General features: G+C 48.7%; 1 protein-coding gene across 2 annotated transcripts in view; it reads left to right on the top strand.

The window, feature by feature from the left end:
• Positions 1 to 9,607, top strand: part of SNTA1 (syntrophin alpha 1) — a 29,268-nt gene extending 19,661 nt beyond the window's left edge. The window contains exons 3-8 of one of the 2 annotated variants that reach the window (XM_053574602.1): positions 280 to 484; positions 5,120 to 5,327; positions 5,474 to 5,604; positions 7,848 to 8,023; positions 8,683 to 8,870; positions 8,972 to 9,607. In XM_053574602.1, coding sequence (XP_053430577.1) covers positions 280 to 484; positions 5,120 to 5,327; positions 5,474 to 5,604; positions 7,848 to 8,023; positions 8,683 to 8,870; positions 8,972 to 9,064 — 1,001 coding nt within the window. In that variant the 3' untranslated portion in view covers positions 9,065 to 9,607. Of the gene's footprint in view, positions 1 to 279; positions 485 to 5,119; positions 5,328 to 5,473; positions 5,605 to 7,847; positions 8,045 to 8,682; positions 8,871 to 8,971 lie in introns of both variants that reach the window. The other variant, XM_053574601.1, reaches the window with a different exon arrangement.
• Positions 9,608 to 14,189: the final 4,582 nt, after the last annotated feature.

Raw genomic sequence — 14,189 nt, 5'->3', positions numbered from 1 at the left:
GGAAAGGAAGGAAGGAAGGAAAGGAAGGAAAGGAAGGAAAGGAAGGAAAGGAAGGAAAGGAAGGAAAGAAAGGAAAGAAAGGAAAGAAAGGAAGAAAGAAAGAAAGAAAGAAAGAAAGAGAAAAGGAGGCTGGAAAATTTGCCTTTCTTCCACTGCCCTGTAAAGGGCTTTAGTGATAGTGGACATAAATTAAACTCTCAATGGATTAGTAACAGTTGTGATGTGAGCTGCATGCGGGTCCATGTCACTGGGACAACTGCTGACCTCTCTCTTGACCAGTCAAGTACGTGAAGGAAGTCTCACCGTATTTCAAGAACTCTGCTGGCGGGACCTCGGTTGGCTGGGACTCGCCTCCTGCCTCACCCCTTCAGCGACAGCCTTCCTCTCCTGGCCCTCTACCCCAGAGCCTTGGTGAGGTCAAACACGTGTCCTTGAAGATGGCATATATCTCAAGGAGGTGCACCCCCACTGACCCGGAGCCCAGGTAAGACTGGGGTGGGGGGCAGCTCCAACAGACAGATGCCTTGGTATTAGGAGGTGGGGCCAAAGGAAAGATACCTTTGTGTTGTACAAGTCACAAGAATAATGTTAGAAGACAGTAGGTGCTTAGGAAGTAGTTTGAATGGACGCACTAGTGAAGCTGTGGAGATGATGGTGTGCTTTGCTTCTCACTTCTTCCCATGGGAAGTTCACATCTGAAGAAGAATTTGATCTGGGGAGAGCCCAGTTCCAGTCCTGGTTCTCTTTGGACTAGCCCTTCTTCCTCACTGATCTTTATATTCTCTACTGTGAAATAAGATTTTTGGACTCAGGCATCCCCTCAAGTCTCTGCCAACTCTGCTATAGTTTTGAGATGTCTGGTAACATTTGCATGAGGCCTGGTCACATCTGAGCATCCTTTAACAGTTCATCATTGATAATAAAATTGATGACATTTACTGAGTGCTTACTGTGTATCCAGCGCTGTACTTTCCATATGCAATATCATTTAACTCTCACAGTGGCCCCATGAGCAAGGTCCTATTATTTCCTTCCCATTTTATAGTTGAGGACAGAGAGAGAACAGAAAGGGCAAGTAACCTGCCTGAGACCACACAGCCAGAAAGGGTAGCACTTGGCTCATTCCAGGTCACCCTTTCTGCTTTAGAAGCTGCAGGTACCTGAGTGATGGTGGTGGTTGAATAGAGTGTAAGACAGTCAGGTGGGGTGTGCCATGTTGGGGTGGTATGTAAGTGACATACGTGTATGCACAAAACCTTGTTACAGCCTAGGTTCAATGCTAGATGAATGCCCAGCATTGGCTAAGAGGGCTGGTTAATGTTCAGCATCGAAATCGCTTGGTCCCACTTGATGCCAACTCTGTACCTGCCCCCATGTGACAAGAACTAGTGATTCTTAGAGGTGTTCTACTGAAGGGGCCTTTTGTGTTGGGTGAAGATGAGGTGGTATTAGTTCTTCCTGAGATTCACAGAACTGTGGGTTCTTAGACTGATCCCAGAAATTACCTGAAGCATGTTCATATACTGTTTCTAATGTGTGTGTACATGTGAATATTATGTGAATGCAAGTGTTTGTATGTACATACACGAGCATTTGCATGGTCTACACTTACATTCTAAGCATATGTGTTTATATCTGCATGTGTGTACATATATGTATGTGTGCTTAAACATGTGCATGCACATGTAACTACTTTTATAACCTGAATATAACTGAGGTTCCATATGGCCTACTGTCATCGTAATATCCCAGTCAGAGGAACACAGACTGACCACCAAAGTGTAACGGAAACTATTTAAAAATTTTATTCAGTGGTAGGGTTGCATAGGGATATAGTGTTACCTAGGGATGCAAGTATAGAAACCCTAACAAGCAATGGCTTAAATAAATGAGGGGTTTGGGCGGTGCCTGTGGCTCAGTAAGTAGGGCGCTGGCCCCTTATACCGAGGGTGGCAGGTTCAAACCTGGCCCTGGCCAATCTGCAACAAAAGATAACCGGGCCTTGTGGCAGGTGCCTGTAGTCCCAGCTACTTGGGAGGCCGAGGCAAGAGAATCGCCTAAGCCCAAGAGCTGGAGGTTGCTGTGAGCTGTGACGCCACAGCACTCTACCGAGGGTGACTAAGTGATACTCTGTCTCTAAAAATAAATAAATAAATGAGGGGTTTATTTTCCCACATGTTTAAAAATAAGTCCTTTTGGGTGTGATGGCTCACATCTATAATCCCAGCTACTTGGCAGGAGACTTAGGTGGGAGGATCACTTGAGGCAGAAGTTTAAATCCAGCCTGGGCAGCATAGGGAGACCTTGTCTTTAAAAAAATTAAAAAAAAAAATTTTTTTTAATTAGCTGATCATAGTGGCACATGCTACCTGGGAGGCTGAGCTGGGAGGATCACTTGAGGCCTGAAGTTTGTGACCTGCCTGGGTGATATAGAGAGATCCTGTCCCTCTATCTTACCCCTGCAAAAAAAAGAAGAAAAAAGGAAAAAAAAGGGGAGTTCAGGGGTGAGCTTTTCAGGCTGCTATAGGTGTTCCATCAAGGCACCAGGCTTCTAGCTTCTTCCCCTGCTTTATTTTTTTTGTTGTTGTTGGGGTGGGGAGGACAGAGTCTCATTTTGTCGTCTTTGGTAGAGTGCTGTGGTGTCACAGCTCACAGTAACCTCAAACTCTTGGGCTCAAGTGATTCTCTTGCCTCAGCCTCCTAAGTGGCTGGGACTACAGGCGCCTGCCAAGATGCCCAGCTATTTTGTTTTTGTTGTTGTCATTGTTGTTTAGCAAGCTCTGGCTGGGTTTGAACCCACGAGCCCTGGGGGATGTGGCTGGCACTCTAACCACTGTGCTACGGGCACCAATCCAATTATTTTCTTTCCTTAATTAATGTTCTTTTTCTTTTTTTTTTTGTGGTTTTTGGCCAGGGCTGGGTTTGAACCCTCCATCTCCGGCATATGGGACCAGCGCCCTACTCCTTGAGCCATAGGTGCCACCCTAATTAATGTTCTTTTTTTTTTGTTTGTTTTTGTAGAGACAGAGTGTCACTGTACCGCCCTTGGGTAGAGTGCTGTGGCGTCACACGGCTCACAGCATCCTCTAACTCTTGGGCTTATGCGATTCTCCTGCCTCAGCCTCCCGAGCTGCTGGGACTACAGGCACCCGCCACAACGCCCGGCTATTTTTTTGTTGCAGTTCGGCCGGGGCTGGGTTTGAACCCGCCACCCTCGGCATATGGGGCCGGCGCCCTACTCACTGAGCCACAGGCGCTGCCCCTAATTAATGTTCTTTTTAAAGATAGGGTTTCACTCTGTCACTCAGGGTGGAGTGCAGTGGTGTGATCCTTAAAATTCTGGACTTAAGAGATCCTCTTGCCTTAGTCTCCCAAAATGCTGGTGTTGCAGGAAGATGAGGCCCAATGGAGAGAAAAAGCACCCAAACACCATGTTCATAAGAGGAAGGGCTTTATTTTAGCTGGTCAAACAAACAGAATAAAATTTGAAATGGCCGCACTCTCCGACTGGCTTGGTCTTTCCCTTTTTATCTCTAGTCAAAAAGTTCCAACCCACGGTACCTTTCTCATTGGTCAGTTTGAATCAAGCTGGAAAAGTTATTCCAGCCCCCAAAGAACTACAGGTTTTCACTGAAGTGGAAATTTTCAGGTCCCAGGAAGTTAAGTCTATAAATTCCTGAGAGCTGAGTCACCATAGAGAGGACCCTGCAGGTGTATCCTGTGGTCTTCTTGAGAAGACCTCTGTTCTCCTAGACCTCACCCTTCCCGGGTATCCTCTCTCACTGGGATTATAGGCATAGGCCCACCATACCTGGTCTGGACATTTTTTTTTTGTGACAGAGTCTCACTATGTTGCCCTTAGTAGAGTGCTGTGGTATCACAGCACTCAAAACTCTTGGGCTTAAGCTATTCTCTTGCCTCAGCCTCCCAAGTAGCTGGGACTACAGGTGCCCACCACAATGCCTGGCTAATGGCCTGGACTTTTTTTTGTTGTTGTTGTTGTTGCAGTTTTTGGCCGGGGCTGGGTTTGAACCCACCACCCTCGGCATATGGGGCTGGCACCCTACTCACTGAGCCACAGGCGCCGCCCGGCCTGGACTTTTTATATGGTTGCTTGGAAATGCCAGAAATGCTGAATTTTATTTGTCAAAACCAAATCATAAGATCAAGGGGAGGAGAAATGAACTTTACTTCTTGCTGGGAGAAATGGACTGTGTGTACAGGGAGGGATGGATTTGGTGGAGGCCATCTTTGGAGACTAACCACCATACCTAAGAAGGATTTACCTTTCATTCAGGAAGGTACACCCTTTCTAGAGACTTCTATATATATCTTATTGGTTAGAATTAGGTTGCATGGTTGGCCCTAGTTGCAGGGAAGCCTGGAATTCAAGTATTTTGGTTTCTAGTTCTGCAGTAGAGGAAGGCAGAGGTGGAAGGGTGGAATGGGTGTTGTCTGAGAGCTGTCCTCCAGTTTCTGCCTTATTCTATCCATCTAGTACCAAAAAGCCAAAGGGGAGTGAATCTTTAATGCCTCAGAGACAGTTTGAAAATCCTCTCTCTGTCGCTATTCCTGCTGGAACTTCCCTGAAATTGGCCTCCGCACTTGCCTACTTGGCAGTAGTTTTTCTCCTCCCTTTGCCCTCACCATTTCCCGAGCTCTTTATTATGTAGATCAATCAAGTTGGTCTCTCAAGCTTCTTTCCTTTAGTTTAGTTTTGTTTTTGTCCCTATTAGTGAATGACTTGGTTCTGTGCAACAAGGAGAACCTGTGAGCTGGCCCTGTGAAAGAATCTTCCTTAGAAACAGGAGAAAAGGGCAAGATTATGTATTGTCACAAGTAATAATTTTGTCCCCATCACATGATTCAGTGTGTGTGCATTTTGTGCGTCTGTGCATATGTGTGTGTGTGTGTCATAGTCTCTTGTCCCTAGACCCCTTCAAGCCCCAACAACTGTGGCTGGTGGCCTAGCAGTGAGCATCCCTTCTGATTCTCTCCCTGACGCCCCCTGTGGTTTCTCCTAGTTTGGTGGTGGGTGGGGTTTCTTGGGCCAGATTTTAGGGTTGGGCAGCTGCACCTAGTAGTCAGGCCCCACCCTCTACCCCATTTGTGCCTGCAGGTATCTGGAGATCTGTTCGGCAGATGGCCAAGACACTCTCTTCCTGAGGGCTAAGGATGAAGCAAGTGCAAGGTCATGGGCAGGTGCTATCCAAGCCCAGGTCAACACGCTGGTGCCCTGGGTCAAGGATGAGCTGCAGGCACTACTGGCAGCTAACAGCACTGCTGGGAGCCAGGATATCAAACAGATCGGCTGGCTGACTGAGCAGGTGCCTGCTGGGCGCGGGACCTGTCCCTCCCTCTGTTCTCCCTTGGAGCTGGCCCTGTGCTCCGTGTTTCTCATCATTTCCTCCCACCCTGGAGCTCTAACTTCTCCCCTCTCCACCCCTTCTTACTGCTGCTTTGTCCTCTGCAGCTGCCCAGTGGGGGCACGGCCCCCACCCTGGCCCTGCTGACTGAAAAGGAGCTGCTCCTCTACAGTTGTCTCCCCCAGACCCGTGAAGCCCTGAGCCGGCCAGCCCGTACTGCCCCGCTCATTGCCACCAGGTACCCAGAGCTGGTGCAGGGGGAGATGCTCCGAAGGGCCCCAGGAGCTAGGAACTCCAGGGTTGTTCTTTCCTGAGTTATTTCGCAGGTGACCTGAAGCAAGTGTCTGCCCTGTCTGAGGCCTCATCTGTGAAATCAGAGCTTTCAATAGCCACTCATTCATTGACATCTCCACTTTGTGCTGCGTAGTTTGGGGGACACAGAATTGACCCCAACAGCTCCTCCCCAACAACCCTCTTGTAATGTAGAGTTTGTAGGAGCCACTTAACTATCTGGCCTGGTCTGGAAAGGCTTCAGGGAGGAGGTGATGTTTGAGGTTTGACAGATAAGATTGCTGTTTAAGAAGGAGTGGAAGAGCATCTCATGCAGGGAGAATATCATGGTCAAAGGCACAGAGGCAAGGAGGGCTTATAGCAAGCTCATGGAGGTGCCACTGGAATGTGGACTTCAAGCAGGAAATGACAGGGATTTGGCAGGGCAGTCTTACAGAGCCTCTATCGCCCGTTAGCCTTATCTTTAGAATTGGGGTAGTGTTGAAGGGTTTAAACTAGGGAGCAAGGTGACTCTGGTTGTGTTTTAAAAGAATCCCTGTGGCTGCCATGTGGAAGATGCACCAGCTAGTGCAGGGCGGAGGCTGGGAAGCTGCTGCAGTCGTGCTGGGGGAGGTGGAGGTGGGTAGAGGCAGCAGATGGTGAAGAAAGGCAACATTTGCATTGGAAACCACAGGGGTGGTAAAATTAACAGGGCTTAGTGCTTGCCAGATGGGGAGGGCGAAGAAGGTGTCCAGAATGAATGGAGGTTTGGAGTCTGTGTCTGGGTAAGCGTGGGACTGCGAGTGGGGGTGCAAAAGGAGGAGGCTGGGGAGAGGTGTTGAGTCCAAAGTGTGTGTGGGATGGATAGGAACTTGGATTGGAAGCCTGGGGACTTTTTTTTTTCTTTTTGAGACAGTCTCCCTCAATCACTCTTGAGTAGAGTGCTGTGGAGTCATAGCTCACAGCAACCTCAAACTCCTGGACTCAGGTGATCCTCTTGTCTTAGTCTCCCAAGTAGCTGGGACTACAGGCACCTGAAGTTTTTCCATTTTTAGTAGAGATGGGATCTCGTTCTTACTCAGGCTGGTCTCAAACTCCTGAGTTCAAGCAATCCACCTGCCTTAGCCTCCCAGAGTGCTAGGATTACAGGCATGAGCCACTGTGCCCAGCAAACATGGAAGACTGGGTATCAGCTGCAGTTCCAAAGGGGTGTGAGCTACAGGAGGGAGAGTGGGTGGAAAAAAGAGCAAAGAGGGACATGGGCCAGAGATCTGCTCCCCAGAGTTGGGAGTGAGCATCCCCAGGCCACACAGTAAGTGCAAGTCAAGCTGTAGCTTCTAAGTCCCTTGTCACCCATGTCTCTTTACCCCAGGCTGGGTTCTGGCCTCTGTGTTGGGAGCCTGGTGGTGGCTACTAGGGATTGATGTTGGCTGATGCTGCAGAGAAGGCTATTTAATACAGCAGGAAACTGTATTTTTTTTGTTGTTGTTGTTTATTTTTTTGCAGTTTTTGGCCGGGGCCGGGTTTGAACCCGCCACCTCCGGTACATGGGGCTGATACCCTACTCCTTGAGCCACAGGTGCTGCCCGTTCTGGTGGCTACTAGGGATAATTAAGTTATAGATTGCCTACCTAATGAAGTGACAAATGTTTATCGAGCACCTACTATGTGTTAGGCATGATTTTAGTTACTGGGCATACAGCAGTGAACAAAAGACAAACATTTCCACCCTGGTTGATGTGCTAGTGAAGAAGATAGTCAAAGCCCAACTGAAACAAATAAATAAAAAGTACAGTTTCTGGTATTATGATGAGAAAATAAGGCTAGTTCATGACAAGGGTGTCACTTTAGACAGGGGTGGGTCAGGAAGGCTTCTCAGAGGAGGTGACATTTAAGCAAAGATCTGAAGCAGTGAGGGACGAACAATGCAAATAATTAGGGGCAGTGTGTCTAGGCAGAAGGAACATCTCAGGCACAGGTGTGAGGCAGCTGTGTGCTTGCTGTGTGTGAGGACACCACAGCAAGTAGGGGGCAAGGTGGCAGGAGGTAGCTCCTGCTGAGTCAATCAGTGCCCAATGACAATTCCTATTCCCCATTAGGTAGTAAAGGACTCACAGAGTTCTTTCCCAGGTCACCCCCCCCTCCCCCCCGCTCAGAACTATTTGTCCCTGCCCAGAGTCTCATCCTTAGCCCTGTGCTCTCTACCCCTAGATTGGTGCACTCAGGCCCCTCCAAAGGCTCAGTACCCTACGACACAGAGCTCTCCTTTGCCCTGCGCACGGGTACACGCCATGGTGTGGACACTCATCTCTTCAGTGTGGAGTCACCACAAGAGTTGGCTGCCTGGACCCGCCAGCTAGTGGATGGATGTCACCGGGCTGCTGAAGGTGTGCAGGAGGTGTCTACAGGTGCGCTGGGTGGATCTGGGGTGCCTTTCTGGCAATAAGCCTCTTATCCCCAGAGGCATTCTTGCTTCCTTCTTTAGGGTGCTTCAGGAGGGGGATGGGAAGTGGGGTTTGTGCTCTCTAAGAGCCTTCTGTTTGGACATGCAGGTGCCCCAGTAGGCAGAGAGACTCTTTAAGGGGTTTTTCTTGCTCTGGCTTTGTGATTCTGTTGGTGAGGATGTAAAAGATGACACTTGTAGGGTTGCCAGACAAAATATAGGACACCTAGTTAAATTCAAATTTCAGATAAATAAGTATGTTCAAATTATTCATGGTTTATCTAAAATTTAAATTTAACTGGGCAGTTTTACAGGTCTCTAAGGACCATGCTTAGTAAGTCTGTTGATGTGGACTTATAGGGAGTGAATCTCTTGTCCATTTTTAAGCCCCCTCTTTCCATTTATGGTGCTGCTAGTAGTCGTAGGTTCTCTGAGGCTGGAGGTGGTTCAGTATTTTAGGGTATTGTATCCTAACACACGGTGAGCTTCCCATCCCTGGAGGTATTCAAGCCTTATGTTGTGGAGCTGCAGTGGGGGGTTGGAGGTCATGGGTGTGGTCTCTGAGCTCCTGGTTGTGCCTGTGCCCACGTGCCCTCCCCACAGCCTGCACATGGAACGGCCGTCCCTGCAGCCTCTCTGTGCACATTGACAAAGGCTTCACACTATGGGCTGCTGAGCCAGGTGCTGCTCGAGCTGTGCTACTCCGACAGCCCTTTGAGAAGCTGCAGATGTCCTCAGATGATGGTGCCAGTCTTCTTTTCCTGGACTTTGGGGGTGCTGAAGGCGAGATCGTGAGTGAAGGGCTGCCTCTCCACCCTGGGGAGGAGGGGGCGTGCTCTGCCAGAGGCCGGGCCAGAGAGGCCCCTGACCCTTCTCTCCATCCACCCTGCAGCAGCTGGACCTGCACTCGTGTCCCAAAACCATGGTCTTCATCATCCACTCCTTCCTCTCGGCCAAAGTCACCCGCCTGGGGCTCTTGGCCTAGAAGTCACCTGGTGCGCTAGCCCTGAAGAGAAGGTGTCCACCACATGGCCTGACCTGGGCCTGTGCCGACTGCCTGCTTACCGCTGGGCTGAGAGAAGGGAGAGGAGAGGAAGGAACACACACCTCAGAGACCCAGCTCCTGAGGAAGGCTGCCTTGGCCTTGGGGACCAGCCCCCAGACCCAGGACACAATGGATCCTGCCTGTGAAGGGTAGCCTGTCTGCTGCCCACCTCCACCAGTGCCTTTTGCAGAGAGATATTTTGTGTACACAGAAGCCATTCCGAGCCTGGGACCTGCCCCTGTGGGGATCCTGACTCCAGCCAACAGCAGAGCTGCCAGGCCTCCTAGAGGTCCCTAAGTCACCCCCTGAGGTCCCATCTGAAGCTGGAGTCCCCTGGGGTCAGTGGCAAGAGAAGAAAGAAGAGTCTTTCTGTTAATTTTTCCCTCGGCCTCACTACCTTGGGGCATCTAGTTTTTCTCTTTGTCCTCTCTCTTCTTTATTCTTGGATAAATAAACAGCCTGTGAGCACATAGGTGGCCTGGCCTAGTGTCTGTGGTTTGTGCCTTGGCCTTTGGGCCCTTAAGTCCCAAAGTGGTAGCCTCTGAAGTCCCAGACTAGGGTTGGGGCCCCTTTCCCTGGAGAAGAGCAGGGGCAAAAGGAAAGTTATTGATTATCTATTATTGTGTGACAAATTACCCAACATTTAGCAGCTTAAAGTGAGAACCATTTATTATCTCTCAGGGTCTGTGGGTGAGGAATCTGAGTTAAATTTGAGCTATTTGAGCTCAACCCAGTCATTTTTTCTCTCAGGGTTTCTCACGAAGTTGCAATTAAGATGTCAGCTGAGGCTGCAGTCATCTGAAGGCTTGGCTGGGGCTGAGGATCCATTTCCAGTATAACTCACTCATGTGGCTGTGGGTAGGAGGTTGCAGTTCCTCACCATGTAGGCCTAACCCATAGAACTGCTTGAGTCTTCTCATGACATGGCAGTTGGCTTTCCCCACAGTGAGATGCAAGGAGATGCAGAGAGCAAGGAGGAAGAAGCCATAGTGCCTCTTGTGACCCAGTCTCAGATACTAATATCCTGTCATTTTGCTTCATTCTATTCACTAGAAGTGAATCATTAAGTTCAGCCCACATTCTTCCACCTCTTGAAGAATGGAATGTCAAAGGAATTTGTGGACCTATTTTATTTTTAATTTTTAAGAGACAGAGTCTCACTTTGTCCCTCTTGGCACAGTGCTGTGGCATCACAGCTCACAGCAATCTCCAGCTCTTGGGCTTAGGTGAGTCTCTTGCCTCAGCCTCCCAAGTAGCTGGGACTACAGGCACCCGCCACAAAACCTGGCTATTTTTTTGTTGCATTTTGGCTGGGGCAGGGTTGGAACCCGCCACCCTTGGTATATGAGGCCGACACCCTACTCACTGAGCCAGAGGTGCTGCCCTATTTTTTTTTTTTTTTTTTTTTGAGACAGAGTCTCACTATGTTGCCCTTGGTAGAGTGCTGTGGCATCATGGCTCACAGCAACCTCAAACTCTTGGGCTTAAGCAATTCTCTTGCCTCAGCCTCCCAAGTAGCTGGGACTACAGGTGTCTGCCACAAGCCACAACGCCTGGCTATTTTTTGGTTGTAGTTGGCCCAGGCTGGATTTGAACCCACCAGCTCCAGTGTATGTGGCTGGCACCCTAGCCGCTGAGCTACAGGTGCGCAGCCTGTGGATCTATTTTAAAATAATCAGAGAGAACTTCAGGCCACTTTCTTGCAGAAGGAAGGTCAGGTGGAATATGCTTTAGAAGCTGTAATATGCTGGCTGGATGTGAGTGAGTGGTGCTTATGTAATTAACTTCCTGCTTGCTTGCATTGTTCAGAAAATTACAGTGAGGGCTAACATTTCCAGAGTAGTTGTAATCTTCCAAGCACTGTGCTAGATACTATGCATACATTATCTCATTGGATCCTCATCCTGTGCCTTTATGATGGGCACATTTATCTCCATTTAACAGTTAAGGAAACTGGGGCTTGGGGTGAGACCAGTGGCTCACACCTGTAATCCTAGCACTCTAGGAGGCTGAGGCTGAGGGATCACTTGAGCTCAGGAGATCAAGACCAGCCTGAGTGATAGAGAAACCCCCACCTCTACTAAAAATATAAAAACTAGCCAGGTGGCGGTGCCTGTGGCTCAGTGAGTAGGGCACCGGCCCAATATGCTGAGGGTGGCGGGTTCAAACCCAGGCAAACTGCAACAAATAGCCAGGTGTTGTGGTGGGCACCTGTAGTCCCAGCTGCTCAGGAGGCTGAGGCAAGAGAAATCACTTAAGCCCAAGAGTATGAGGTTGCTGTGAGCTGTGATAACACAGTACTCTATCCAGGGCAACAGCTTGAGGTTCTATCCAAAAAAAAAAAAAAAACTAGCCAGGTGTTGTGGCGGGCGTCTGTAGTCCCAGCTAGTTGGAAGGCTGAGGCAAGAGAATCGCTTGAGCCCAAGAGTTTGAGGTTGCTGTGAGCTGTGATGCCACGGCACTGTACTGAGGGTGACAAAGAGAGACTCTGTCTCAAAAAAAAAAAAGGGAAACTGAGGCTCAGGAGAGTAAGTTACCCAGAGTTACATAGCTATGAAAGGTTTGAACTGGGATTTCAAATAAGGTCTATTTGTCTTTAAAGCCCTTGTTCACCCTAGAGACTTGCTGGCCCGGCCCTGCACCATCGAATAGAAATATAATACAAGCCACTTATGTAATTTAAATAGCCATGTTATAAGAAGATAGGTGGAAATAATTTTAATAACATATTTTATTTAACCCAATATATCCAAAATATTATCACTTGGCCTGATGTGCGGTGGTTCATGCCTGTAATCTTAGCACTCTGGGAGGCGGAGGCGAGTAGATTGCTTGAGCTCATGAGTTTGAGACCAGCCTGTGCGAGAATGAGACTCTACTAAACATGAAAAACTGAGGCAAGAGGATTGCTGGAGCCCAACAGTTTGAGGTTGGTGTAAACTATGACATCACGGCACTCTACAAAGGGTGACAATGTGAGATTCTGTCTCCAAAAAAAAAAAGAAAAAGAAAAAGAAAAAATAAAAATAGCTGGGTGTTATGGTGGGTGCCTGTAGTCCCAGCTACTCAGGAGGCTGAGGCAAAAGGTTTACTTGAGTCCTGTAGTTTGAGGTTGCTGTGAGGTATGATGCCAGGGCACTCTACCCAGGGTGAAAAAATGAGACCCTGTCTCACAAAACAAACAACAAAAAAAAATATTATCACTTCAACTCATGAACATTTATTAACGAAATGTTTCACATTCCTTTTTTGGTACTAGTCTTTGAAGTCCAGTGTTACTTTATGCCTATAGCACATGTCTATTCAGATCCCAAATTTTCATTGGGAATGCTCGTTTAACATTTACAGTGGAAAAAAGTAGATTCACATACCCATATTGTTCTGAATGTTCTAAAGTTTTTCAATATCTGAATTGTATATTAGATTTCAAATTTAAATTAACTGAAATTAAATAAAATTAAGTTTTCTTTTGTTTGAGACAGGGTCTCATTCTGTTGCTCAGGCTAGAGTGCCATGGCCTCAGCTCAGCTCACAGTAGTTTCAAACTCCTGGGTTCAAGAAATCCTCTTGCCTCAGCCTCCCAAGTAGCTAGGAGCATGGGTGAGTGCCATGGCACTTGGTTAATTTTTCTTTTTCGTAGAGTTGGGGTTTCACTCTTGCTCAGGCTGGTCTCAAACTCCTGAACTCAAGCAATCCTTCTGCCTCAGCCTTCCAGAGTGCTAGGATTATAAGATTGAGCTTCCACGACCAGCCTGTGATTGATTACTTTTAAAAGAATGGTAAATATATAGCCGGGCGTTGTGGCGGGCGCCTGTAGTCCCTGTTACTGGAGTTTGAGGTTGCTGTGAGCTGTGACGCCACAGCACTCTCCCGAGGGCGACATAGTGAGACTCTGTCTCCAAAAATAAAATAAATAAATAAATAAATAAAAATTTGAGTCTCACTCTGGCGCCCAGGCTGGAGTGCGGTGGCGCGACCATAGCTCACTGTCACCCGGAACTCAAGCAATCCTCCCGCCGCGGCCTCCCAAAGTACGGGACTAGAGGCGTGAGCCACCGCCTCCAGTGTATTTTACATTTAGAGTACATTTAATTTGTACTTGCCACTTTGGAAGCGCTCAATTGCACCAACGCTAGCGGCTCTTGGCTATCACGTGGTTTAGCGGAGCCACAGAGGTTTCTCTAAAGCCGGGAGTCTGGGTCCACCCGGACTGTAAAGAGCACGCACTTCCGTTAGTGGGTGTGGACTGAAGGCGCGGGGGAACGGAAGTCGCGCCTATACGCTCCGGACCGCTGAGGGGATCGAGAGCTGCCGGGAGAGCGTCTGCTGCGGGACGCCGCGCTCCGTGGCTGCAGGAGGTGAGCCGCGCGCGTGGCCCGGCTGGGCGCCCACAGGGCTGGGGCGACGCCTGGGGCAGGAGGGGCCGCGGAGCCCTAGAAATGCGCGGTGTTCGTGGTTAAGGCGCGGGGCCTCGGATCTGGGTTTATAGCCTCGCCCGGCTCCCTAATGTAGTGTGACCTTGGGCAAATCACTCCCCTTCTTTGGAGCCTTGACTTCATCTCTTGTGAAACAGACTCACACAGTTACTGTGAGAATTAAATGCAGTAATCCGTGGGGAGCGCTTTGCACCTTGCTTAACGCTTTGTAACCATACAGTGTTTGGGATGTCGTGGGCTGTTCCATCAATACCGACTCTCAGTGTAAATTTCGAGCCTGCACAGAGCTCCTCCACTGTGCTGTGCAAAGCATTTTACTTGTCCTACGGCAGTTGATCTCACAGGAGACTCAGGGAGATAGATGCTATTATCCCCATTTTACACATGAAGATATGGAAACTCCAGAGTTTAAGACAGGCACCCAAGGTGTACCTGGCTAGGCAGCAGTGAAGTTAGATTCTGACTCTAGGGTCCATAGCCCTTAACCAGGATTCTTTAATACTCCCCATTAAAGGGGGTGTGGACTGTGATGTATGGTTACTGAAGGCTTACTGTATCCCAAGTTGGGTTTTTAATAACTTACTTAATTCCTATAATATCTCTGGGGGGCTAGGCTCTGCTTTTTTTTT

The sequence above is a fragment of the Nycticebus coucang genome, chromosome 21 (genome assembly GCF_027406575.1).
Source record: "Nycticebus coucang isolate mNycCou1 chromosome 21, mNycCou1.pri, whole genome shotgun sequence".
In the NCBI taxonomy this organism is placed as follows: Eukaryota; Metazoa; Chordata; class Mammalia; order Primates; family Lorisidae; genus Nycticebus; species Nycticebus coucang.
Note: the sequence above shows the minus strand (reverse complement) of the source record. Positions and strands in the feature narration are given on the sequence as shown.